At 40.9% G+C, this 27,790-nt stretch overlaps 1 protein-coding gene across 7 annotated transcripts in view; it reads left to right on the top strand.

Moving 5' to 3' along the window:
- LOC131464971 (microtubule cross-linking factor 1) overlaps positions 1-27,790 on the top strand; it is a 63,888-nt gene that overhangs the window by 12,854 nt on the left and 23,244 nt on the right. For 4 of the 7 annotated variants that reach the window (XR_009241281.1, XM_058637362.1, XM_058637366.1 and 1 more), the window contains exons 4-8: positions 16,777-16,836; positions 17,124-18,512; positions 22,714-22,860; positions 26,205-26,306; positions 27,460-27,681. Coding sequence is in view for 6 of the 7 variants with exons in the window: in XM_058637362.1 (XP_058493345.1) it covers positions 16,777-16,836; positions 17,124-18,512; positions 22,714-22,860; positions 26,205-26,306; positions 27,460-27,681 (1,920 nt within the window). In the remaining variant the exon portion in view is untranslated. The remainder of the gene's footprint in view (positions 1-16,776; positions 16,837-17,123; positions 18,513-22,713; positions 22,861-26,204; positions 26,307-27,459; positions 27,682-27,790) is intronic. The other 3 variants (XM_058637365.1, XM_058637363.1, XM_058637367.1) reach the window with 3 other exon arrangements.

Genomic DNA, 27,790 nt, shown 5'->3' with positions numbered 1-27,790 from the left:
CTGTGCCGATAATATTGTGCATTCTAACTTTGAACTGTTGACAGTGGAATTACAAGAGTGTCAAACGTCCCTAAACCATTTAGGTGTGGATGCATTCACTGACATCTCACAATCTGTCCTCTGCTGTGCTTTGAGAGATAAACATCCTGACTGAGGAGAGACGAGAGGAACAAGCTTAATGATAAAAATGTCGTTTGACTGGATTGTGAAGTTGTTCCTTTCCCTCTCTGCTCTATTTACACCTTGTAAACTGTAACCAAGGTGCAGTGTAACGCAGTTAAAGGCATCAAATCCTCCAGGACTTCTATTGTTTCCCCCTAGATTTAAGAAGTACAGCTGTCCTCTTTTATCTATTTTTCTTGAATGATTTCCTTGATTCCTCACACGGCAGTATGGTATGAATACCAACTTCTTTCAACATTTCTTATAGGACAGCAAGGTGCTGTTACTTTTCCTTTCAGTCAACTGTTGTGTCATGCACGTACAGCATCTGTTATTTTACATAAAGGCCTTAAAGACAGTTTGTTATAATCTTTTACAAAATAATTCACTGTCAATTCAAGATATAAAAAAGATCAAGTTTTATTTAAGTGTAACTAAACCCCTAAAAAAGTTTTCAGTGTATATACGGTACTGTGAAGTCTTAGTCTACCATTAGATTTGTTGTTTTAGCTAAAAAAAAAAAAGGTGTCAAGTATTTAGCATAATCTACCCTTACACTTGAACAATAACTCAGCTCTCTTAATACTGGAGTGGAACCTTAATTAATGTTACTGGTAAATCCTGTGTTTGTCCTTCTATCCCAAATCTAATACTATGTCTTGTCACAACGTGGATATAATATCATATTACTTTAAAGCACATGCCTGTTCTCTGCTGTCAGAGGCTACACAGTGTGACTAGCTGGTGTGGTTTTTTTTACACAGTGAAGGGGAGAGAGGAGGAGAGAAGACAGAGGCAGAGAATCAGTCTGTGCTACAACCAGCTCTTTATTCTCCAGACGCTTGAGGATAGCTCACTAATAAAAATAACATGTGATTGATTCATCTTCACTCACAGCATAAAACTGTACATATTGTATATCACTAATCCATATAAACACCTTCAGCAGTGGCCAAGAAGATTTTTAGAATAATAAAATAAAGTCAAATCTGTCCATTTCTAAACATTACAGTGATATATTGAATTATAAATTAATTAAATTAATTTTATGCATGTTTAAAAAAAAAATTATATCTTTTCATTTTAATATTTAATAAAACAGGACTGTGAAGAAATATCTGATGATTAGACATTTGAAATAATCCAGATTATCTTTTATAATTCATCATTTATGAGAAAAAAATGCTCAGTTCTTTATGGATGTAGATTTTTAACGAGGAGATTTTTTTATGTGTCCTGTGGCTGCAGCGTCTTTTCGGTTTTATAATAGACATCAGGTTTGACTGTAGATTAAAACCACCATTTCTGAAGATAACATATACGTAAACTCTAGCTCTGTTGCTTTGGCCCACCTTTGAGCGCTTTTGCATTTGTTACGCATGTTAAAATGGAAACCAGTGCTATCTGGAGGGAGTGTGTACAGTGTCAGTACTACAAAGATTGCAGATGGGGGATGCCTGCATTATTAACAACTCACATCAAAGCTGAGTGAACAACAGTCACACAGACATCGTTCTCCTGATGTCACGGCAGCCTCCTTGTACTCCTCTCACTCCTCCATAAGAAGTTGCCTTTGAAAGAATCTCCTCATCCTCTGCCTCTCACCTCTTCATCATCCCGGCTCCTCTCCTCTGCCGTGGTTCAGTGTTGGAAGAGTGAAGGAATCGCATTGACCTAGTTAATATCTCGTGGCTGCGGTAATGAAAAGCAGGCCAGATGTGAGCAGCATTAGTAGTAGCACGGGGACGCTTACTGCTGTAAATTCAAATTTGCTGCAGTGGCACACATCCATATAAAGCATTCCTATTTACACAATGAGGAGGAGAAGATGTTTAATTGAAATATATCGCTGTTGCTTAGATATAGACAACAACTGTGATCTCACTCACAGTAAGAGATGAAGGGGCTTTCCACACGAAAATTAGATCAGGCCCGTTTCAGAAAGCAGGTTCAACAAACTCTGAGTTAAAACCTTAACTCTGAGCTGTCAAACTCAAATTCAGAACAGCTGATCAGCATCAGTTCAGCATCAGTTCAATCGACTGTGTGACTGAGTCAATAAATGAACACACTGTTTCAATCCCAGGACCGCTGCCCCTGAGCAACCCTCTCAATCTCCCTTTGCTTCCTGGGCACAGATAACTGCTGCCCACTGCTCCTGCTCCCAGGATCACTATCACTAATTCTAATTCTGATATGTGGTTGGCAGACAGATTAATAGAGAAATGCATGAGCATCAAAAATCAACATCAATCAAGTTTTATCATCCTGCTGTCACTTAATTAATGAAACGATTGAACTGTGTCAGAAGCAGTAAAAGTATGAAGATGCTTCTTGTCAGACATCATTACAGCAGAGGGTCCCAGGAAATTTCCTTTCAAATAACATGCATACAATTACATGTACCTGGAAAATCTAAATGAATAGTGCATTGAATGTGAATGATACCTTACATGATACACACATTTACTGACTGTGGTCTGATGGAGTAAAAGGTTATTGGTGGTGATATCAGAGACTGGTCTGAGGAGAGCTGACAGCAGCAGCAGAGTTACACACAGCTTTATCAATATAAGGAATGATGAGGAATGAGACAGGTGGTTTAAGAGCATGCCAGTTCTGTAAAATACAAGCAACATATTATTGGGTGTTGTAACATGAGTGTTGGACTCGATTTAGTGTTAAAAAACGATTTGGTACATTTAAAATCTCCCTGTGCTTTGAACTGTTCCCAGTTCAAGAGCACATACGCTCGTTAGTGAAGTTACAGCATCCTCTTGTATGTGGTATCATGTTCAGTGTGCCTCATTTGAGAGCTGCAGAAGTCAAATCCATCATGTATTTTACTGGATAAAGCTGATGTATTTGAACCCTTTAAACAAGATTGTTCTTCTGTTTGAAGTGAAATGTGCTTGTTGTTGAAGATGATAAGTGAAGGACTGGCTCTCCCTGCATGTTTAATGCAAACGGTCGCAGTGAAGTGATGACTTCAGCAGTTACGACTTTGCCTACACAGCTGGTTAAACGCCAAAGCAACACTTCATCAAAAGCAATGACATCACAGAGATGCTTCCCCTTTGGCATCTGCCTCTTCTACTCAGCAGGTTTCAATGAATGCACTTTCTGAGACTTCAGTCACATCCCATAACTGTATGCATACTCGATGTGCCTTAACACCATATTTTAATAGCACTGATACACAAGCAGTTTGTTTTTTAACAGTTACTACTAAATTGATACTTATTGATGAAAAATGAGCTGAAAAAAATAACAAAAAAAAGATGAACATGCAAAAGTTTTCATAAAACAATAGTATGTATTTTGAATACTAGGTAAATTAAATGAATACTATAGAAATGAATATTCAAATACAAATACGGAATCAGATTGGCCATCGGGAGCACCGGGACGTTTCCTAGTGGCCAGATGGTCATCCTGGCCTGACTTGATAAGTCACAAATAAGTGACATGTTCACCAGGAGGGAAGGTCAGTCAAAAACGCTATAGCTTTCATTGTGTTTATCATTCAATCACCACCACCACCGCAGACTGTGTGTCTCACGGAGGCGCCGCCCCAGCCCCCTCCACACACACACACACACACACACACACAGGCACATGGTCCAACAATCAATCCAGAATACCTAGAGATGAATGAAAAATATGATTTTGTTGCATAATGTTTGAGCAACCACAGCATAGTTTATACTTGCTGAAATAATAAATCACAATTAAATACAGCTAGCTTTTTTTACTCTTAATCTATTAGGCTGCAGCTTTGTGGCAGTTTTCTTTATTGTAAATCTGCACCATAAATGATAGTTTGACTATCATTATAATATATACAAGCTCTATATAGTACGACTATAAACTTTATAGGCTGTGTTCACAGACACCTGTCTTTCTGGGTTGTGTGTGCAATCATTAATATTATAAAATCAATCAATGAATATATATATGTATACACAGAGAAGTGTGTGTGTGTGTGTGTGTGTGTGTGTGTGTGTGTGTGTCTGTAGTGACCATTGAGCCAAATAATTACACAAATTTCTTTTAACTATCAAATAGGGTTAGAATACACAACTAGAGGTATGGTGGTCTGCATGAGAAGGGTGGCCTGGAATGGCATCAAATTCCTGGCCTGAATTATTGTCCCAGTCTACCACTGGCTCCAGGCAAACATTTGTTTGTGATTCTGGCTTTTTCTTCTATCCAGTCTCTCGCTCAGCTTCTGTCTGAGACACATACTGTATTTGTGTTTAATACCTTCATTTGTAGTACATACCACACAATCATTACTGTTCAAGCACCGGCCTGATAATGTGCCCTTTGGTCTCTGCTGCCACCTGACCTCAGTTCTCTTTTCTATCGTAGTCTGTCAGAATGTCAGAATAACAGTATTTCAAATCTTCTCCTTCCTACTTTATTGGCTCCCACCATTGCACACATGCTGCCATAAAGAGCAGCATGTGTGCTGAGGCAGAGACCCCTTCCTCCTTATTTCCCGCCCATTGTGCTCCATTAAACACACAAGGGGACAGTGAAATATTGAGTGGTGAAAAGTGCCACTGAAGTGAAAAATGACCTCATTATCAACCAGTTGGGCGTCAATGTGTCCCCTTTTTGACCCTTGTCCCGCACCATCCTCCAGCCGTCATCTGTGGTTGTTATTACTGAAGAGCTCTTCAGAGAGTCCCCAACACAGACTCAAATGCGTCTGTGATCACAGGATTATTAGCTTACTACTCTGTTATGTTACTTATTACCTTGACTTTATTGGCTTGACTCTTGCTAGTTGGGGTTACACGCACGTCAAATTTGTATATCTATGAGAACTTTTTGAAACAAATAACAGCCCTAATATCTACTAGATACAAGGGCTATGATTGAAGAAAATAATTTTTATTAGCGAAAGATACAATTCAGTGCAAAACAATTCTTTGTTTAAAGTAGACATTAATTGTGATTACAATTTACAATAAGCCAACTCTATCACAGCTTACCCTCAAATAAAATGTATTTCCCCTGAAAGAGCAGAGAATATGATGTTTTCCATGCCCTAGTGGAAAGGGACGTTGGCATGTAACCAGAGGGTTGTCATTTCAAATCCCAACAGATCAACCGCTGAGGCACCTCTGAGCAAAGGTGTCCAGTCCCATCACTTCCCATTGATTGGATTCATTGGAAAGCAGGCCTAGGTCACATGGTTGGTGTAATAGTCAGTGCTGTCACCTTTGAAGCCTGGGTTCGCGACCTGGTCAGAAACAAGGTCCTTTCTCATGGAGTTTGTGAGAGTGAATGGTTCTTTGTCTCTGTGTGGCCCTGCGATGGACTGGCAACCTGTCAGTGGCAATGTTTTAAATGTTTAGTTCATTAATCAAAACTCCAACCCAGTCTTTGGGAACCACTGCATGTAGATCAATACAGTAGTATTAATGTAGGTGTTCCTACATGAGGTCTGAAGTTTTCTGTGTCTAAGTAGCTGGTTCCTCTTGCCCTCTCCTTCAGACTCACTCTCTCTTATCACTGCATGATGTCACAACACTGACACACGAGCAGTCAGTCGTCAACGGAGCAGCTGAGGAGTTGTGGGGAGGTGACACAGCAGCTCCTCCCTCCTCCAGGCTTGTCTGAGCGGCAGTGTCATTTATAGCTGTTGGTGTTGGTGTTGCTCCACAAACAGGGCGACTTCTGTCTGTGACACACCGAGTTTCCTATCATTTGTGTAATAGCCTCCTTTTAGAGTCACAGGTGTGAACTGCTGTTGAGAGGGCAGGCTTTTGTTTGGATGACCTCCAGACAGAACTTCAGATTTATTGACCTCTCTTGGTCACCTGTGTCTCCCTCAGGGACCTTTTTCTTTTATTTTATTTTTTGCTGAGTCGGCATGTTCTGTTGCAGCTCATTTACACACATTCCCACCAGGGAACTGCCCACTACAGTCTCCTGCTTTTACTAAGAGCTCTATAATAACATGAAAGCTGTTCATTCACTGTTTATCTCAAACAAACAAAAAATAATACCACACTTTTGTATGAAGGTGTGTTTATCTGTCTTGACTTTTTCCAGTTTGAGTAGTACATTAATTTGTGCTTAATCGTCTGTGTATTTCAAAACAGTTTCTCTCCACTCTGGAAGGACTTGTTTGTGACTTTGTTTACAAAATTTAGTTGGAGTGAGTTTATCACTTGTTCCTCCAGATTGTAAGCAGGCAAATAGTGTATGGACGAATGTGTACAGAAACAACACAGTTGTTGTTGCTTTATGAACATACGTCACACACAAAACAGCTTCTTTTATGTAACATCATAACCCAGAGTTTTGGGTTTTTTAAATCTCCACTTTGGCTGTGGTTTTCAAAAGTGTTAGTCATTCCACTGTAAAAAGGTAAACAGTGTGAAATACCTTGTGATTACAGTCACTTCACTGAGAGGATTTACTGCTTGTTAAAGCTCCAGTGTGTAGGAATTAGTGACATCTAATGGTGAGACTGTAGATTGCAACAAACAGACGTCTCTTCTTCTCTCGCCTCACTTTCCCAAGCACATCAGGGAACTACAGTGATATTGCTGTGATTCATCTGGCCTGTTGCTATAGTACGACAGAGTATTAGGGCCACACTGAGAAAAAGAATTCACAGACTTCGAGAATAAAGTCGTAAATTTACAAGAATAAAGTTGTAAATTTACAAGAATAAAGTCGTAATATTCTAACCTGTTTTAGAGAAAAAAATTGAGCATTTTGTGGAATTGTACTTTAGAATAGGTTTCACTTCAGATTTCACAAACAAGGAGATACTTAATCTTTTGGCAAACCAGCATCATGTTGTCATAAGTTTCAGGACTTTAAAAAGTAGATGCAAGAAAATCTGTCTTCTCTGCAGAGAGAATTGAATTGAATTGAATTGAATTGAATATACTTTATTAATCCCTTGCGGGAAATTCCTTCGTCACAGCGCTCCAGTGTACAAAGGTAACGAATGTTATCGCAGAAACGGATCTTATAGCAGCAATTTTGAAAATTACAAAGTCAAAAACTATAAGAATAAGTAAGAATAAAACAAAGAATAAAAGTACAAAGTTACAAGAATACGAATAAAATAAGAATAAATTTACACAGTTAAAAATTTCCAGAATATACCTTTAAAGCTTGTACCTCCCCCTCCCCCCATATTACAATATATACAGATGAAATATAAGCTTATTTATCAAACAGAAGAGTTGTACAACTTAATGGCCACAGGCAGGAATGATTTCCTGTGGCGCTCTGTGGTGCAGCGTGGTAGGATGAGTCTCTTGCTGAATGTGCTTCTGTGGCTGGTCAGCACATCATGGAGAGGATGAAGAGAGTTGTCCAGTATGGACCTAATCCTTGACAACATCCTTCTCTCTGACACTGCTGTCAGGGAGTCAATCTCCTCTCCAACAACATGACTGGCTTTGCGGATGAGTTTGTCAAGTCTGTTGGCGTCCCGTACCTTCAGTCTGCTGCCCCAGCACGCCACAGCGTAGAGAATAGCACTGGCCACCACAGACTCGTAAAACATCCGCAGCATTGTCCGGCAGATGTTGAAGGACCTCAGCCGCCTCAGAAAATAGAGACGGCTTTGACCCTTCCTGTAGAGTGCGTCTGTGTTTTTAGTCCAGTCCAGTTTATTGTCTACGTACACTCCTAAGTACTTATAATCCTCCACTATGTCCACGTTAACCCCTCGGATGGAGATAGGGGTCACTGGAGCCCTGGTCCTCCTCAGGTCCACCACCAGTTCTTTAGTTTTTGTCGCGTTGAGCTGCAGATGGTTCTGCTCACACCACGTGACAAAGTTGTCCACCACACCCCTGTACTCAGTCTCCTCACCCTTACTGATAAGTCCAACTACTGCAGAGTCGTCAGAAAACTTCTGAAGATGGCAGGTCTCTGTGCAGTGGCTGAAGTCTGTGGTGTACAGGGTGAAGAGGAAGGGAGAGAGGACAGTCCCCTGCGGTGCCCCAGTGTTGCTGATCAGTCTGTTTGATGTACAGTGCTGCAGGCGTACATACTGTGGTCTGCCAGTCAGGTAATCCACAATCCAGGACACAAGGGGGGGCTCCACCCGCATAGCTGTCAGTTTCTCACTCAGTAGAGCTGGCCTGATGGTGTTGAATGCACTGGAGAAGTCAAAAAACATGACTCTTACAGTGCTCGCCGGCTTGTCCAGGTGAGCGTAGACACGGTCTAGCAGGTAGATGATGGCATCCTCAACTCCTAGTCGGGGCTGGTAGGCGAACTGGAGGGGGTCTAGTAGTGGTCTCACCATGGGCCGGAGCTGATCCAGGATGAGTCTCTCCAGGGTCTTCATTATGTGTGACGTCAGTGCCACAGGTCTGTAGTCCTTCGATCCGCTGGGGCGTGGTATCTTGGGCACAGGAACGATGCATGACGTCTTCCACAGCACGGGGACCCTGTGAAGACTCAGACTCAGGCTGAAGATGTGGTGTAGCACTCCACATAGCTGGAGGGAACAGGCTTTCAGAACCCTGGGGCTCACACCATCAGGTCCTGCAGACTTGCCTGCATGGAGTCTCTTCAGCTGCCTCCTGATTTGGTCAGCAGTGATGTGGAGTGAGGAGGTGACGACCTGTGGGGGAGGGGTAGGGGTGTTATCTTGGAGAGTGTCGTTAATTTGGGAGCCAGGGGAGGAGGCGGTGTGCGGGGGGCCATCACTGGAGGAAGAGGGGCTGTAGGAGGGGGGAGGGAGAGAGAGTGGAGTGGGCGCTAACTGCAGGCATGCAGTAGAGGAGCCCATGGGAGGATGAGCCGGGGTCACAGAGTCAAATCTATTAAAAAACAGATTCATCTCGTCTGCACAGTCCATGCTGCCCCCAACTCCTCTATTGCTGGTTGGTCTGAAGCCAGTGATGGTTCTCATTCCACTCCAGACCTCCCTCATGTTGTTCTGCTGGAGCTTCCACTCCAGCTTCCTCCTATACTTCTGTTTGGCCCCCTTGATCTTCACCTTCAGCTCTTTCTGGATTGTTCGCACCTCCTCCCTGTTGCCAGCTGTGAAAGCCCTCTTCTTCTCATTGAGGATGGTTTTGACTTCCTTTGTTACCCACGGCTTGTTATTTGGGTAACAAAGGACGGTCTCCGGTGGGACGATGGTGTCAACACAGAAGTTGATATAGTCCGTTACACACCCTGTGAGCCCATCAATGTCCTCTCCATGCGGCTCACAGAGCGTCTGCCAGTCTGTCACTTCAAAGCATCCCCGCAGTGTCTCATAGGCCTCATCAGACCATCTCCTCACAATCTTTGTGGTTACAGGCTGGCTCTTCACCACAGGCACATAACAGGGTTTGAGGTGAATCAGGTTGTGATCTGACCTGCCAAGTGGGGGGAGAGGAGAGGAGCTGTATGCCTCCTTAGCATTAGCATACAGCAAGTCAATGGTTCTCTCCTCTCTGGTGGGACAGCTCACATACTGTGTGAATGTGGGGAGTGTAGTGTCCATGGTGATGTGATTGAAGTCACCCGAGATAGCAATGAATGCACTTGGGTGCTGAGTCTGTAGCTGGGCTATGGCAGAGTGAATAGAGTCATTTGCCGATGTCGGGTTTGCAGAGGGGGGGACATAAACAGCCACCATGATTACCTGTGAAAACTCCCTGGGCAGATAATATGGTCGAAGTCCAACAGCACAAAGTTCTATGTTCGGGTCACAGATGATCTCCTTGATGGTGATGTGAGCGGGGTTGCACCATCGGTTGTTTACCAGCACAGCGACGCCCCCACCTTTGCGCTTGCCGCTCTTGGCGCAGTCTCTGTCGGCCCGTACGGTGTGGAAGCCCGCGATGGAGACGTTGTCATCAGGAATATCCTGGTGCAGCCATGTCTCTGTAAAACACATTATGCTGCATTCCCGATACTCCTTCTGACTCCGGGCTAGCGCTGTCAGCTCGTCCATCTTGTTGCCCAGGGACCTCACGTTCCCCATGATGAGAGAGGGGAGACACGTCTTAAATCTCCGCTTTTCTAACCTCCGCTGTCTCACTCCATCGTTTTTCTTCTGTTTCAATCCTCCTCTGCGTCCCCGATGCGTTTTTCTCCGTAGTTCCGCTGGAACCTCTGCCAGTCTGTCCGCTAGACCAGCCGGCCTCAGGTCAGTCAGCTGTTCTCTGGAGTAAACAATCCGATCGGCTTGGACTCGTTGTGCTGCGATGCCGGTTTGTAGCAGTATCACAGCGAGCAAAAAGGCAATCATATTGACAACCAGCATATTTAAATAGAGTGGTTTTAAATAAAATTAAATAGTTTAAAAGTAAAGAAGTTCAACAAGAGAAAGAACGAATAAAATAAGAAAGAATAGGAAAGTTACACGGAGCGACTGCAACAGGCTGCACGCGTGTTGACGCATGCGCACTAAATGAACTAAATGAACCAGGCGGACTTGGAGGAAATCGCTTTTGTGGTTTCTCTAGTTTATCATATGAATCCATACCATAAGCCGTTGAGGTCTCTCCAGGTGTACTGGACAGAGATTTTAGTGAACTGATTCCAACGATTCCGTACATTGCTTTTCTCGTCACTAGTTTGTGTTGCGTATAAATGGCACCACATCAGTCTTGTGCCGTTGTGCGATATACGACCCTGCCCACATTGAGGATATGAGGAACTTCATAGTACCTGATACTGATACTAATGAAAAAGCACAAGCATAAGACTGTCAAAATGAACAGAATGCAGATGAATGTGAGTGGTCTGTGTGGCTCCTGAGAAGGAGCTGATAGTAATTATATACTTTCAGCTAAGACTGCTCATTTACTGCTCTCTGAGGTGCAGCCTCTTCCGCTGCCTTCACACTGTGGGATCTGCTGACACAGCACGATACACACCTGGGGCAGTGGAGAGCCAGTTTGACAACAAGTTAAAGTATCGTGCTTCAGAAACACACGCACAAGGCGTCTTATCACAATGCTCAGGATTGTGTTGCATTGATAGACCTGATTCACACTAACGCCTACTTTTTTTTGTTTTTCATTGTCCTGCAATCTGAATAATTAGTAGTTATTATTAGAAGCTAATTGTTGTCCGAGTTTCTTATTTCTAATTTGAAGTGCATCATTACTGTAGGAAGGGTTAGCAAAAAAACGCAATAACTGCGGGGGGAAGATGTGGTTCAACAGTAAAAGTGTGCGTTTTTTGTGTGTTTTGTGTTGTGTCAGGTTGTTCAGGGAGATTTGTTAAGCGTGAGGGAAAGTGACATGGCCCATAAAAGCTTTATTGTGCTTTGTTTGTGGGGTCTCGGGCTGAGGTCAGGGTCAGCTCAGCCGAGAGGAACTGTCTGCTGCTCACACACAACCTCCTGCAAACACACACACACATACATACACATTCATTTATACACACACATGCAGGCCCAGTGCTAGCTTTGCCGCACATTGTGTGCATGGTAGTACAGGTCTCTATAGCTACCAGTATTGATTCCTAAGAGATTTACTGTTTTCTATATCTATAGGTTGCTATAGGACCTCCAGGTCTCCAGTGACCGTGGACACCTCAAATAACACAACCTTTTTTGCCACAGGTTTATTGCAGGAGCAGTAACAGTACAGAGCTGTGTATTCCAGTGTATTCTTTGATTTATGATTTAATAATTATGTTTAATAATGTATTAATACTGACAGATTTATATGCCTCACATGCAGAGGTGGAAAGAGTACTGGAGTATTCTACTCAAGTAAAAATACCACTATTTAATTGAATTTGACTTAAGTACAAGTAAAAGTATTGGTCTAAAAATGCACTCTATGCAAAAAAAGTAGCTTGTTTGAAATCTATTCCTACTTTTACTTTTTTTAACAAGGTTGGGGTTCTTTCTTGTGTCGTGCAAAAAGGACACAGGGACACAAATCTCACATGAATTGTTTCTAATTAAAGGCAAACCTAAGGGACCCTAATTAACACCAATTCACCTGTCCTCATCGTTCACCTGTCCTCATCGTTGAAATGAATAGCTCAATAGAGAGACAGCTGCTGTTTGGTGGCCGTCATGTTAGATGTAAACAGAAACTGCTCGATGCCGCTTCTCTGTCTCTAGCACGTCAGGGGGAAAAACATTTGTGACCGTTTTTTTCGGCCATAACAAAAAAGCGAAAGCAAATCGCTCACAGATTCGGCTGAATTCACCCAGGCTATTGAACCATTTTTCTACAGAAGAGAATTTGTCCTTGACAGAGTTGAGACACAGCAGCAGTGACAGTGAGGCGATGGAGAGTCTGTTAACAGGATGCTTATATGCTCTGAGGATGGCCTGACATTGGAGTGACCTCAGACTGCTGCATCCAGTCTGTCTTAGATAATACAACAATATGAGTCCTCTAATGCCTTGTATACACATGCAGCACGATTCACTGACAAAGACACAAGAATGAGCCCTCAAACATGTGTTCTTAGATGACTGCAGATATTCTCTACTGTACAGACACATTCACACAGTGTAAGGAGTGCACTCTGCTGGATTACTTCACTCCACTTTGATCACTTTAAGGTCTTATATTAAATATTGCTGCCATGGCGTTTCACAGCAGCCTGACTGCAGCCAGCCCAGTGTGGAGTCTGAGCTCCATATAGTCAGAGGCTAATTGAATTTCAATGGGTTGTGTGTGGTTCACATTTTGCTGATAGAGCATATCCAGATGTAGAGTAGTATATTTAGACCACTGTAGGTGCTGTAAGCCAGAGACTGATCATTTTTAAAAATTTTACTGCGACATAAATCATTTTTGCAGACGCTGATTGTTGCTGGAAACAGAATAACTGTCCTACTTCACCCATTCATTCTCATACACAGAAATGCTGCTACTCACCATAATGATTTCAGGGATGACTGGATTTAAGTCCACTTTGCAAGACATTTTCTAAAGCAGTGTTTCCCAAACTTTCTACTCTTCACTCAAATCAATATATGAATGGCGATAAGAGCAAATTTGTGCATAATGTAGCGACTAACTTACAGCCGTATCTGTAACACCTAATGTCATTTTGAATTGGTAAGCGAATCATTTTCAAAGAGTTGTTTGATAAATTAATTTACAACTTTAATTCATGTTATTTAAACCATGTTGTAAAATCTCTCTCTTGAACTTACTTATCTTTGTCATTCTTGCCTCCCTCTTCTTGTGTTTAGAGTTAGTTTTGTCTTTATTTATAATTATAAATATAAAGTATTATATATATGTATATATATATATCTATAAATGTATATATACATATATATATATAGACTTAGTGTATAATTAACTCTACTGTTACATCAAATATTTAACACTTCTCCTCTGTATTCTATACCCTATACAGAAAATGCATTTTGATTACAATTTGATTTTAATTAAACAAGTTTACAATTATGTGTGTCCGCTGAAGTTGGTCTTCTGCTTGTATTCATTTATCGAAGGGGATTACAGTCCAGATTGTGGGCTTATTCACTTAGATCTCACTAATATAATCTGGCTCTAAACATTTTACATTTTGACTTATCTCTTTGAGCAGTATTTATTCTGTTGTGCTGGAGTCTTAGGCTCTTCTGTCAAGGACTGAACACAGGTTTTTATCTCCATCCAGTGGCTGTCGTAGCTCTGCAACCCCAACCCCCACCCCCGCCACCAGTTCCCTCACCTACCCCCTCCAATCCACCCCCTTGCACTGGTCACACCACGCTTTCTCATTTCTAGAGCTAGCCGCCACCTCCTCTCCATTTTCTGCACTGTTCAAAATTTTAAAAAAAAATAGGCCAAGCTTCTGAGTGCAGATGCTGCTGAAAATGCACTGGCTGTGTTCCCATTCTTAGACATCCTACACCCATGAAGTATTTCATTCCTCCCTTCCCTTCCCCTTTAACATCTGGATTTCTTTTTTAGTGATGTCACTGTACGATATCACCCGACACTTGTTCCAAAAATGTCTTTCGTAAACAGGAGTGTCAAAGAACACACTATTCTCCTTGTTCTTTCTGAACACACCAGATTTGCCAAGGTTATGAAGCAGCAACACAGTGTGTTTACCCCTCAGTGTCACAGCTTTACTGTTGCAGTGCTTTAACTCATGAGTAAAAGCAACATTTTAATATAGAATGTGATTAGAACGTGTCACTAGTTTGTTCAGTTTATCACGCATGACTAATAGACAGTTGGGGCAACAAGCTTATTAACCATCACAATGACTCCAAAGCTGTTACATTAGGGTACAAATGTAAAACAGTAACTTTTGATTTGAAGCTGTTACTCTCTCATGGCTGCTTTGTTGGGTTGAAAACGATAAGGAATGTAAGATGAACATCTTAAGTTTGACCTTTTGATGAAACTATTGTCACTTCATAAGACATCATTATCAAACAAATATACAGTATCTCTGAGGCTCAACATGAAAATACAGTATATGAAACTGGATGTGTAGAATTAAAGAACGATTAAAGCAATGGCTTTTTTTCTAAACTCTGTTTAAAGCTGCTGTCAGTAAAATGCTGAGGTTATAATCAGTGGCAACATCAACGACAGCAGGTTCATCCCCTTCATTTCTAAATCTTTATGATAAATACATGCATACATATCCTGCTCTAAATCTTTTGAGCCTAAACTTGAATTTCATCTTGACGTTCAACCATGAACCTAAGTTTGAATTTAAGGCCTTGTTTTTGTGGCAGAATTACACAATAGTTTGAATTAAAGTTCTAAGAGAAATACACGCACCCACTTTTGTTAGCTGTTACTAACATTTCACGTACTTCACATATTGCGTAAAGCTTGACGGAAAGAAGTTATGGAGAGAAGATGGTGATGGCTGATGTGTATAGGAGGCAGGTATAGACGAACCCGTGAGCCGTTTGTGTGTTTCACCATGTTGTCTTACTGAGTTAAAGGAAAAGATACACTTTTGCATAAATAAACAACAGCTCATTCAGTTCAATTGTTTTGACATTTTACTCTTTGCAGTGTGAAATTAACTCGACAAGTTAAATGTAAGGGTTATTGTTTGCTTTGCTATGAAGGGACAATAACTGACAGATTGATTATGAAAATAATGGTTAGTTATAGCCCTTTAACAAAGATTATTGTTGCTGTGGGAAACTAAGCTGCCTTGATGGATGTTTGTGTTCTCCAAGTGCTTTCTCTTGTGTCAGTTTGAGAAAAGCTGGTCTGCAAAAGGTTGATTTGTACTGTACTTATGAAAGGTCACAACCACACATTTTCAAATATGTTAAGAAAAACAGGCTTTTAGGTTGCCAGAAGACCCTTGATATGTTTTGATATCCTTTATGTTAATCTGATCATTATTGCCTTAGTGTATGGCTGTGACTAATAATTTCTTTATTTATTGATCTGTCATTGTTTGGTTTGGTTTATGGTATACAATTGCATACCTTGGAGGAATAAAGACGACATTAAATATTGACATAAAAAAATCCCTTGTCTTAATTTAAAAATCAATTTAAATATTTCCTTCAAAATGTATATACAGTAAGTTGGTGAAGAACATGGTTCACAACCTTTTGTACAGAAATGTGGAAGCAGAAAATACATGAATACACTTCACTGAAGTAACAATACATATAATCACAAACAAAAATAATAAATATAACCATGTATTACTGATAACTGGTCCACTGTCCTGTTGTAAGTCTCATGAAGGCGATATGAGAGCAATTCTGAGAGCGGAAGTGTTATCATTAAATTATGCTTCCTAGAAAGGAGCCAGGCTGTGGCTTAATTTATCACCAGAACCTTTAAATAACAGCCAGGCAACGATCTGTTCCTGGAAAACACATTCACATTTGAAAGCACTGCACTCTGCATTTATACAGAGGGATTTCTCTCTCTGCCTTTCTGTATCTCTCTGACTCTCCATCTTCATTTCCTCTCATCTCTTTCTCTCACTGCTTGTCACTGTTTTTCGGTTGATAATATTAGACACAGACCAGATAAAAATAATCATTTTTTGTAGGGAAAGACTAAGGGACATGCTGAGGAAGTATTAGCTAGGACTGAATACTCCCATTGGACAGACAGATGCTTTCCCTCTAAGCGTTGTCCATGTGCCACATGTCACTGAATCTAAACCGGGATAACACGTCAGTCACGCCGAGTTCTGTGAGGGATTTAAAGTATCCTGCTGCATCGTACAACAAAAGACACGACCAAACGCTCCTGTTATCTGAAAGGATGACCAAATATGATGTTTAGTATCAGTATCTACTCGACACTCGCCAAAATCACTGGATTTCACCCTAACCCTAACCCTGTAAATGTTTGACTCCACATTTCAAAGTTCCCAAACACATTTTAAAGTCTGAAAGCACAGTTCAAAAGTTTTGCCCTTCATTCTCATCCTTATTCTTTCCCATAATAAAATACTATAGGCCACACTGTTGAAAAGCCACCTTTGTTGCTTCAGTTGTTGTAATGTCATTACATCAGTGTTTTAATGTTTTTTTCTTTTAAGCAGCAGTGACAGCTAGGAGAATCAACATATATATATATATATATGTGTATATATATATATATATATATATATATATACAACATATAAAGTTACATTACAGCACATGTCTGACATCTTTCTTCTATTTCTTGTCTTTTGTAGAGTGTTCTGAGGAGACGAGGAAGCAGGGAAACGTTTAAAGACAAGAAATCTACGAGTCAGGTAAACACATTCATTTCTGAACATATTATTTTAGGAATATAGGTGTTACAGATTAATAATAAAATTATCTGTACTGCAATATGACCAAGTGGAATGTTCAAATCAAAATACTTTCACATACGATTATTTGATAAAATGTAATTATTGCATTATGCTGAAGTTCTGCAGAAATTCACAAGTAAAGGCTCAGAAACTACACAATTGTTGCCTCATTATATTATATATTATAACATTAATGAAACTGTAAATGAGCAACAGTCCATCATGTTATCTGTTGTCCTCTGCAGGAGGATAGTGCAGACCTCAGGTGCCAGCTCCAGTTTGCCAAGGAGGAGTCCAGCCTGATGAGGAAAAAGATGGCAAAGCTGGGCCGGGAGAAGGATGAACTGGAGCAGGAGCTGCAAAAGTACAAGTCCGTTTATGGGGACGTGGACAGTCCACTCCATCTGGCTGAATGCTCTGGCGGAGGCCCGCACACCACTCGAGAAGCTGAGCTGCGAATGCGACTCAAGCTGGTGGAAGAGGAGGCGAACATCCTGGGCAGAAAGATAGTGGAACTGGAGGTGGAGAACCGCAGCCTGAGGGCAGAAAATGAAGACATCCGGTGTCAGTACGAAAGGGACTGCTTTGGGCGAGAACCATTCTCCAGCATGCCTTCATCGCCATATGGCGGTGACGCACTGGAATCGGCCAGTGAGCTCCGTCGCCATCTCCAGTTTGTGGAGGAGGAGGCTGAGCTCCTGCGTCGTTCCATCTCAGAGATTGAGGACCACAATAGGCAGCTGACATCTGAACTCAATCGCTTCAAATTTGGCCCCAGTAGCAGTTCTGGGCCTGTTGGTGAGGAAGGTGGTGAAGTCATATTGTTTAAACCAGGTAATGGTGGAAACGGGAATGGTTACACTGGCGGGGTGACAGTGGAGGAGCTTAAGTCAGCCAGGATGCAGATCAATGAGCTGAGCGGTAAGGTGATGAAGCTGCAGTACGAGAACCGCGTCCTCATGTCAAATGTCCAGCGCTGTGACCTGGCTGCACACATTGGCCTACGCACGGGAAGTCCTCGAGACAGTGATGCAGACAGCGACGCAGGGCGACGAGAGGGTGCTGAAGAGGAAGAGACAGGGCAACTTCTTCTTCTTCATCCTAAAAGAGAAGGTCCTGTTGGAGGTGAGAGTGACTCTGAAGACATGTTTGAGAAAACAGCCACCACCTCAGGGTTCGGAAGCAACAAACCATCAGATGGAAGTGAGCTCAGTGCTACTGAACTGGCCCTTCGCAGGAGGGAAGAGCGGGAGTCATTCAGTAATGTGAAACGAGAGGCGGAAAGGCTGGGAAAGACAGTTGACCGTCTGATTACGGACACTGACAGTTTGATCTTTGAGGGCAGACTGATGGTGACGACAGGAGGGAGCCTGGAGGGAGGATCAGCGTCAGGATCCAAACCAGATACCCAGGTCCTGGACACCATCAACACCCGCATGAAGGCTTTCCGCACTGAGCTCCATATCTTCATGGAGAATCTGGAGCATGTGGGAGAGGGGCTGAGAGAAAGGACAGATGACTTATCACCCATGCCAAACCTCACAGAGTCCAGCAGCTTCATGTCCTCAGTCACCTCCATGTCCCGTGACTCTCCGATTGGCACCTTTGGAAGAGACCTGGTCTCAGACTTCCAGGTAAGTTCAGCCAATGAACTCTCTTTGACTTGCCCTAATGCTTTTTGATCTTTCATCGTTAATATGCATTTTTTGTTTGTTTTTTAAATATCAGAATGAGATAAACTCTTTGAATCAAAGAGTTTTATGGTTACAATAAAAACAGGAAGGTTTTTTTAAAAGCCAATCACACCTTAGTGTCTTGTTCAATAGCATCATTGCTTTACTACGTGTATGAAGTTACTGACAGAATCCAGATATACCCTTAACTCTCTGGTGTATTTGTGAATATTACAATTAATTTAGGTTTAATTTAAATGGAACTGTGCCTGCAGTCACTGTTTAAGGCCAAGATAAACCTAAGTCAGCATGGTGATGGGAAACAAAAACAGCTCTAATTTAAAACAGTGGCAGTGCCAACAACCATTAGCACTCACACTTTTCACAGCCTTGCCAACTGTCACTGGGAATCTCAGTAAGTTGTAAGCAAACATGGTCACTTTAAAGGGTAGGTTTATTCAAGTCTTACCTAATACAAGATGAACATTCAGTCCTTCAGTTGCAAAGCAAACTCCCATTGTTAAGCCTGAAGATTCATGAGGGATTATGCTTTGGGATTATGCTTTGGTTCAACAGTTGAAGATGAAATGTTCTCATGACACTGAGACACTGATGACCAAGCACATTGTTCAACAAAATAGTGTCTGTGAAACACAGAAATTCCACAGGAGCTCAGACCATTTATAAAACATGGAAGTAGTCTTTCAGTTTGGAACCCAGAAGTAAGAACATATTAAAGGGGCGTGACTCTGCTGGATGCAGAGTTTCAGCTCTTCTTCAATATGACATGATGGCAGTTTTGTAAATGATCCCATTTAGAGGGAACAAGATGATAAAGCAAAGCACATATGAGTGGACACCTGTGTGATTGACAGCTGGTATTGTTCAATAGCAAATTCAAAACCTCAACAGGGTGCTCACCAAATCAAGATTCTCGAGGCTTCAAAATGGGAGTTCACTTTCCTGTAGGTGACGTCACTACCAGTTATCACTAACTCTGTCCATTCCTGTCAACACGTTTAAAAGTGTCAAATCAGGCTTTAGATTGACATAAACATGTCCTTTAAAGCCTCTAAAGGAAGTTGAGTCTCTGAGATTCCACAGACTGCACCCTAAAGACCTACAGGCCTGCTGCTCCACCATGAGCCACCCATCTCTACCACACTGGCACCACCACACCATCCCTCCCCTGAACCACCACCATTGCTTCCTGCTGTCGCTTTCACATCTGCATCTACATGCACATCCTCATAGCCAGCAGCCCTGCCTGCCCCCTTCTCCCTGCACTCTGCAGCTGCCGTGCTTCCACTCAGCTCGGGGCTGGGGAGGTTTGCCTGGAGGGGGCGCTGCTTAGAAGAGTGCTTGAAAGGGTGCTTGGTATGAATGGTGAGTGAGTTCTCAAGGAGTTGTGACAGCGTCTTCCATTTGGTGTGAGTTAGTGTTTTCCGCTGTGAATTGTTGCATGATGACATATGATAAATATATTTTCCCTCCACAGCTTGGCTTCACCATGCTATTATTTGTGTGGCTCAGTATTAAAATGGTATAGCTGTTATGTTTACACAACATATCACTGACACTGACACGTGGAATTGGTTACTCCATGGAGTTGCCAAGGAAACGTCTTCAGTTAAATAAAAAAAAGAGCTGCATGCGTGATGCTGTGTGAGGTCTGTGGAAGAACCTCATTGGCTTGCCTCCTGCTTCCTGTGCTTTGTTTTGTTGCAGCTTAGCGTGAGTCAGCATATTGTAGAAACATGTCTGTGCTGCATGACTGGGCAGACATTTAGGATGCTTTTAATAAACAGTAAGGAATTTTGGTACAGAATAAAACAAACAATCTTTAAATGTTGCACATTAGGAATGTGCCTTGTAGAGATAAAAGTGTGTTCCATATATAGTTGGAACTCGGAATTTCCCAGGTTCCCATTGAAGGAACGTCCCCAAATTCAGATTTCCTGTTCATAAAGTCTGAACAATCTCACACACCCAGAGTTAGGATTCCAAGATGGCTGCCACCATAAAAACAATGCTTCTTTTACCGTTAATTCCACTTCTGTCATTTTAGTTTCACAGTAAGTAACTCACACACATAGTGCTGTTTCATTTTAAACCATAGATGTGTTGTCGCCAAAGACCATGTCGAGGTTATTATCAACGTTTGCGTGGATGTTTTTTTCCGACTTCTGTCTAGAAAGCAGTGAGTTCGGAGGTGACGTCACTCCCAGCTCTGTCGCCTTCGATGTAAATGGAACGCATTATAAAAGAATGAATCTGCATTCACACTCACTCGGCTCACTGCTCCTCTGCCTATTAGTCTGGATGAAGCTGGGTGGTTTTAGTCAAAGTGAACTGGTGCTCTAACTCCTCACACACAAGGCTTTCATCCATTGAAAAGTGTTGGGAACACAGAGGTGGAGGGTGCTGTCAAAACTGTCAATAAAGAAGGAAATACAGTAACACAGTATGTGCAACATACACAGAACTAAAAGGAATAAACAAAACAAACTTTAATCAACATGCACACTTGAATCTATCTTACTAAATTAATAACATTTGTGACCTAGAAAACCTAGAATCTCATAATCATAAGAAAATCCTGTGCATTTTATAAATTCCAGAAGTTTATCTCTGTATTGCAACAGAACAGTCTTATCCTCAAATGTCTTATTGTGTCACAATGGAAATCACAATTGTAATTATAATGAATTCATTAATTAACAAAATACTAAACCTTCACACACCTCAGGACCAAAGGCATTTTGGAAGAATTATAGGAAAACAAGGCACATATTTTTCTATTTCAGGATAAAGTTTCAAAATGTTACTGTATAATTTGCTAAAATTTTTCAACAGTTACAACATTTTTTTATGTTGCATTTAATTTTTTTTTAAAACAATTATGTGCTTAAAATCGTGTAATGTGCTTTTCATTATAAGATCTGAGTTCTTCCATTATTATGAGTCTTCTTATTATTACATGATTTAACTGTTTTAGTATTTTTGTTTGCAAGTCAAGTAAAAGTCAAAGACGTGGATTTTGAGGCAGCCCGTGGCCAAGTGGAAAGGGAACGTGGCTTGGCCAGTTCAAGTCCCCACCAGGTCAAAAGGGCTGGGGTACCCCTGAGCAAGGTACCCAACCCCCATCCTGTGCTACTCGGTGTGGCAGCCCACTGCTCCTAATTCTAGTCAAATGCAGAGAAATAATTTCCCTAAGGGGATTAATAAAGTATAAGATTTTTTTTGTGATTATGAGATTTATACAAGATATGTGAGAGTGAATAGTTTCTTATGATTGTCAGATGGTTTGCATTCATCTCAAAATACACTTTTATATTTTATCAATTCTATGTAGCACCATATTTTATCATGATTGTGGGGAAAAAAAATGTTATGATGAGATGTGTGCATATGAGGTAATTGTATAACATTATTAGAAGACACAATTTTTTTAGCTTCTCTTGCATACATAAATAAATGTGGGCACTGCTGCATAGTGGAGTAGCTAGCATGGCTAACCATAATAACAACAAGGCTCAGCTGAAGCCTCAAATGCCTCCCATATATTTTATTTCTGCTGCAAAGTGAAAAGAATTGTATTTTCTTTAGTTAACTGCTTGGACAGTACACACACAGGGCTGTGCACAGGCATGGGTTGAAAACCTTTAGCGTGCTAGCTCTGGCTCTGTATCTCTCAGCTGTTGATTTGGACTCATGTATCCCTCATTGCATGCGCTTCATAACAAGTGTTTTGCATTCTTTCCCTCCCCGACTCCCTCTCTTTGTTCCTCTTTGTGTTCATGCCAGATGTTTCAGCCCATGATTTTGTTCCTCCTCATTCTCATTCTCTTCTCATCTCTCTCATACACTGTCATCTTTAAGTTGGTCTTCCTTGTCGCGCTTTTCTTCGTACTCTAGTCCGTTTACTGTTCTCCACACCGTGTAGTGTGTTCGTTTTTTTTTTGTTGGCTCACCGCCTTCTCTCCACACACCCTCACCTGGTTTGTTGTCTTCTGTCTGTTTTGTCCGCCTCATATATCCCCCCTTCCTCCAACTCCACCACCACCACCACCATTACCTGCACCCCGGTTTTCCCACACCCGTCTCACCCATCCCCTCAACCCCTGACCCTCATCGCCCACCCACCCCTCATTACTCACAGTTTGTTCAGAGGGATGAGCTGGAGTGGCGTCTAGGACAGGAGCGAGGCGTGGAGCCCCAAAGCCAGAGCCATGGTGGGGGTCAGGCCCTAAGCAGGGGAGCCACAGGATTCACTAGGTACCACAGGCCCCTGGCTTTAAGAGCAGAGGTCAGTGCCTCCTCCATCTCTCCTTTCACCCGTGGAACTGACTTAACTTTCCACTCTGCTCCACCGTGAGACACATAAATAAATGGGCCTGAATTGTATGCAGTAGATTCTGAAATGTTTTTCTGTACAGAAGTGGAGAACTGCCACGGGTGGAAAAATAAATCTGAGCTGTTTCTTGATATAACAGATGGATTTCTTGTTACGAGATTGTTTTTTGTTACCCTAAAGTTGGCTTTATTGATTGATTGTTGTGTGATGTTTACATCAAGGAAAGAAAAGAGTTTCTGTTTGCTCTGAGGTTCACAGCTTTGTCGCTCCTCAGTCGCACTGTCAGTACGTTCCTTATGCAGTTGGAACACTGGCCATGTGCTGCTTCCTCCCACTCACTGGTGATAGTGAGTTAATGAGGACTTATTAAATGGGACGTTTAGGTAAAAATTGACCTCAGCTGAGATGTTTTTCTCCCTATGGCAGTTCTGCACTTCTGTAGATCTGGACTAATGCTGTCTTTTAGGGCATAGCGATATTGGAAAAAAAAATCTCATCAAGCTGTACTTTTTTATATAATTCGGTATCAATATATATCACCATATATGTCAATATAAGTCAATAAGGCTGGGCGTTATAGCTAATAAATAATACCTGGATAATTTTAGTTTATATCCCGATATACGAGATATAACACAAATAATTGGGCTTAAAATATAAATAGGTGACCATGTGTTTTTTCTCCATGTATCAACATTTTTATTTATAATATTTAGTGTATTTCATAATAATAAATGTAATGATCATTATCATTATCATTGCAACAGCCTTTAAAACAAGGAAGAGTCTTCACAGATACCTGATCACCATATGACCACATCCAAAATCTAACACCATCAGATCATTAATATTTCACTTTCTTTACTGCAGAGCAACAAAACTGTTTCTTCTAAGCTTCTGCAGCTCCACAGGGTGACTGGACACAGAAAATATAACTTCAAGACCAATTCAACCATGTAATTTTCAACATACTGATGCATATATAACATTGAGACAGAGTGATTAGGTTTGTCTCTTGTTTTTCCTCCTACTTGAGTTTTATACATAATTCATTTGTTTTTGCAATGCCACTGGTGTTTTTTATTTTCTTCAATATGCAGTCTCATAACATAGAAAAATGTATAATATAATGGTATAATAACATTTGGGTTAGCAAATTAATCATATGTTAAAGTGCAGGGAGAATATCAAATCAGTGTCTCGGCTATTTAATAGATCAGCTGTGTAATTGTAGGACACTGATTTATAATTGCAGCCATGCACACGCTAATTTTTATCGAGATTGTACTTACTGTTACTGCAACATAGATTTACAAAGAGCATCATTTCTGGGAAATTGTTCTTACATTTTGCATCAAAAGAAGAAGAATCCTGTCGAGCAGGTTCTGCACTAGAAGAAAGTTCTCATTTTAAGAAAAAAGATTTAACTTTGTCTTACTTTCAGCTGTAACTGCTAGTATCAAGCTAAAACAATAGTTTTCATATGCTGACCGAGGAACAGGATTTTCTTTTTGCCTCTAAAGTTTGGTTGAAATTTGTTGTTATTCTATACTGTTTGAAAGGTGTTATAATTTAAATTCATAATTTATAATTCAGTATAGTTTGTTAAAGAACTTTTATTTTGGCATGTTTTTTTTTATAGTTTTCAAAGCACATTATAGTAAATGGTTTGTATTTATATAGCACTTTTCTTGATGACCACACAAAGCTGCTTTACACTGCAGTTTATTTAGTCATTCACTCACATTTTCTATCACTCATCCTTCATACCCATTCACACATGTGGGGGTTACGCATGTAGACTCGTGGAGGCGGAATTCAAACCTTCTTAACCTTTGAGTTGAAAGACGACTCACTGCACCACTGAGTTACCATCTCCCCCGAAGTCTGAAAGTGGTTCGATTAAGAAGTTAGTTTTAAGAATTGTAGCCAAGCAAACATAGCTTACCCCCTACGTCAGTTTTTATTTCTCTTAAAACAAGAAAATTCCAATCAATTTAAGAATATTTGGCCTGTTCCTATTGGGGCTGATTTTGTCTGTCAGTAGTGATGGTATAGACCGTGCTTTTGGCTGCAGAGTAATCTGTGAGGAGAAATGAATGAATGAATGTAAATTGGCTTGGATATGGCAGGATATGGCAGTGATTTTGACATTGCATTTGACATTGTGCTGACAGAGAGGTGATCCAGGGTCAGTACACACTGAACAGCTCTACTTACTGTTGCAGGAAGCAGTAAAGGCTGAGCACAGGACAGAGACGAGATATCACATTATCACATGCAGCAATTTTTTATAATTGCAAGTCTGAAATTTGGTTTCTTTCTTTTTCTATTTAGGAGAGAAAGACTGCATGTGATACATGGTTGCTGTAGTGGTTAGCACTATTTATTTAGATGATGCATTTCTAGTACCAATTGCATCTCAACTCATTTGAGATGAATTTAAGTTGGGGACATGTGTCTTTTTTAGAGCAGTTACAATAGTTTACATTTACTGTCAAATAATTCAGTGTTTATTATACATTTGCTACTCACAACCTTGAAACCTGTGCTAATTTGCTCTCTTGTTGCTAGTACAGTATATTTGGCTAAATACAGTGAACAAAATATATATCGTTAATATATTAAGACGACGACACAACAACAAAAAAACTTGCTTATACATCGCACTTATGACTAGCACTTCATAGTTTGGCTTACTTGAAGCTCTTACTGCTACCTCTTATTTGTACCCAAATGTTTAAATGCACTTATTGTAAGTCGCTTTGGATAAAGGTGTCTGCTAAATGACATGTAATGTAATGTAATATGGTCAGCAGGCAGGAGTTATCTTAGCTTAGCATAAAGATTATAGGCACATGAAATTAGTTCAGTTTAATGAAAAGGAGTTCAAATAATGGATGATTTAATCAAAAAGGGAAGTAATGCAGCATTACACATGCCAACTGCCTTAAATGTTGACACTAGAAACAGCCTCATAATCACATCTCCTCCAAAAGGAGCATCATCACCTATGCGTATAATTTCATGGAAATTGGTTAAGTCGTTTTCAATTAATCTTCCTCAAAAGCACCAAAAACATAAAAATGACAACCCACCATTTTGTTGTTGGTGTGTCAGAAAATGTATCTGCTATGGGAAGAGTGTGCTATCTGTCTTCTCATCTAACCCACAGTAATGAAACACTTTGCACAAAATACCAGGGTTTTTCTTGAAGATATAACTTGTTTTTGTTTCAGTGACATTTTAATATGTGATAAAGCTTATCCAACTGCGCTGTGCTTTTGTGGCTTCAGCTCCGGGACACTCCTGCTTCTGACATCCAATATCGTCTTGATCACGAACGAAGGCTTAGGGCACCAACGGAAGAAAGGGAGGTTGTCGTCTCTCAGCCTCAGGTACAATAACACACTCAGTCATGCCAGGTTTTCATTTATTAAGATCACAAGCAGTATGCCCAGCAGTATCACTCTTTACTACTTCTGCTAACTTTACTTAACTTTGAACACAACCAAAATGACACTTTAAATCCAACAACTTTTATCCAAAGCGACTTTCAAGGGAATTGAGTTACAACCTGCCAGGGGCTGAGTTGAACCAGTGACCAGGGTACCATTCTTAACCACTGAGCCACTCCCTTTATTGTTTATCATTATATTATTTGTTCCTGTCAAACCTGACATCATTCACATAAAAATGTGATTCAAAATATCCTCAACACTCTGTGATAATCGAAATACCAGAAAACTCTGAGATCCCTTTGAAAATTCCCCATTTTCAATAAAAATCAAGCAGTGGATTAAAGGATTTAAAGACGGGACTAATAAATGGGTCCCCTAACCCTAACCCATTTTTTTATTTGTTAACCAATTCAAAGAGATGTTAGGTGTTACAGATATGGCTATAAATTATTCGCTGCATTATGTCATAAATGTGTGGTTTGAGACACAATAGTTTGCCATCTTTATTTAAGTGAGTCCTCATATAGAGAGTTGGAAATATTAGTATTATACAATACTTTTAAGTAATTAAAGTGACTACATTTAATCTTTAGAACTTTACATTACATTACATTACATGTCATTTAGCAGACGCTTTTATCCAAAGCGACTTACAATAAGTGCATTTAAACATTTGGGTACAAATAAGATCTAGAAGTAAGTAAGAGCTTCAAGTAAGCCAAACTATGAAGTGCTAGTCATAAGTGCACAAGTTTGTTTTTTTTTGTTTTTTTTGTCGTCGTCGTCTTAGTCAAGGTAGAGTCGGAAGAAATGTGTTTTTAGTCGGCGGTGGAAGATGTGGAGGCTTTCCGCTGTCCGGATGTTGATGGGGAGCTCGTTCCACCATTTGGGAGCTAGGACAGTGAACAGTCTTTAGTTCTGCGGATGCCTCTGCGATCCTCTCAGTGAGGGGGCAGCAAGCCGGTTTGCCGATGCAGAGCGGAGTGGGCGGGCTGAACTAATGAATTAATGTGATAAACATAACAAAAGTATGTTTTTTAAAAGAATTGTCCAGTATGTTTTTCAGTTTCTCGTAATGGTGTCACAATAGGAAAATGACCTGTTGCGTCTCGAGGCTCAGCGTGCAGATCTGGAGCTGCAGGGTCTGCAGAGTCATGACGTGCCCTGGACACAGGAGAGGACTTTGCTGCAACAAGAGGTTCGCCTGTTCAGACACAACACCATCATCTTTTACATGAAGCTCAGGTGGATCCTTATGCACTGGAGGCTCAGCCGCAAAGACTACACAAGGGAAGAGGCGGGGCATCCAGAGGTGAGTCGGTGTTTTGATCATGTGGTTTAGACATACAGTATATTTGGTTATTTCTACGTTTCCAGCCAGAACTCTTCTTTATTCCCCTTTGTGACAAATATCTATCAAT

This window comes from Solea solea, chromosome 1 (assembly GCF_958295425.1).
Source record: "Solea solea chromosome 1, fSolSol10.1, whole genome shotgun sequence".
NCBI classification, from domain to species: Eukaryota; Metazoa; Chordata; class Actinopteri; order Pleuronectiformes; family Soleidae; genus Solea; species Solea solea.
The sequence above is the reverse complement of the archived record's forward strand: the minus strand, read 5'-3'. Positions and strand labels throughout refer to the sequence as shown.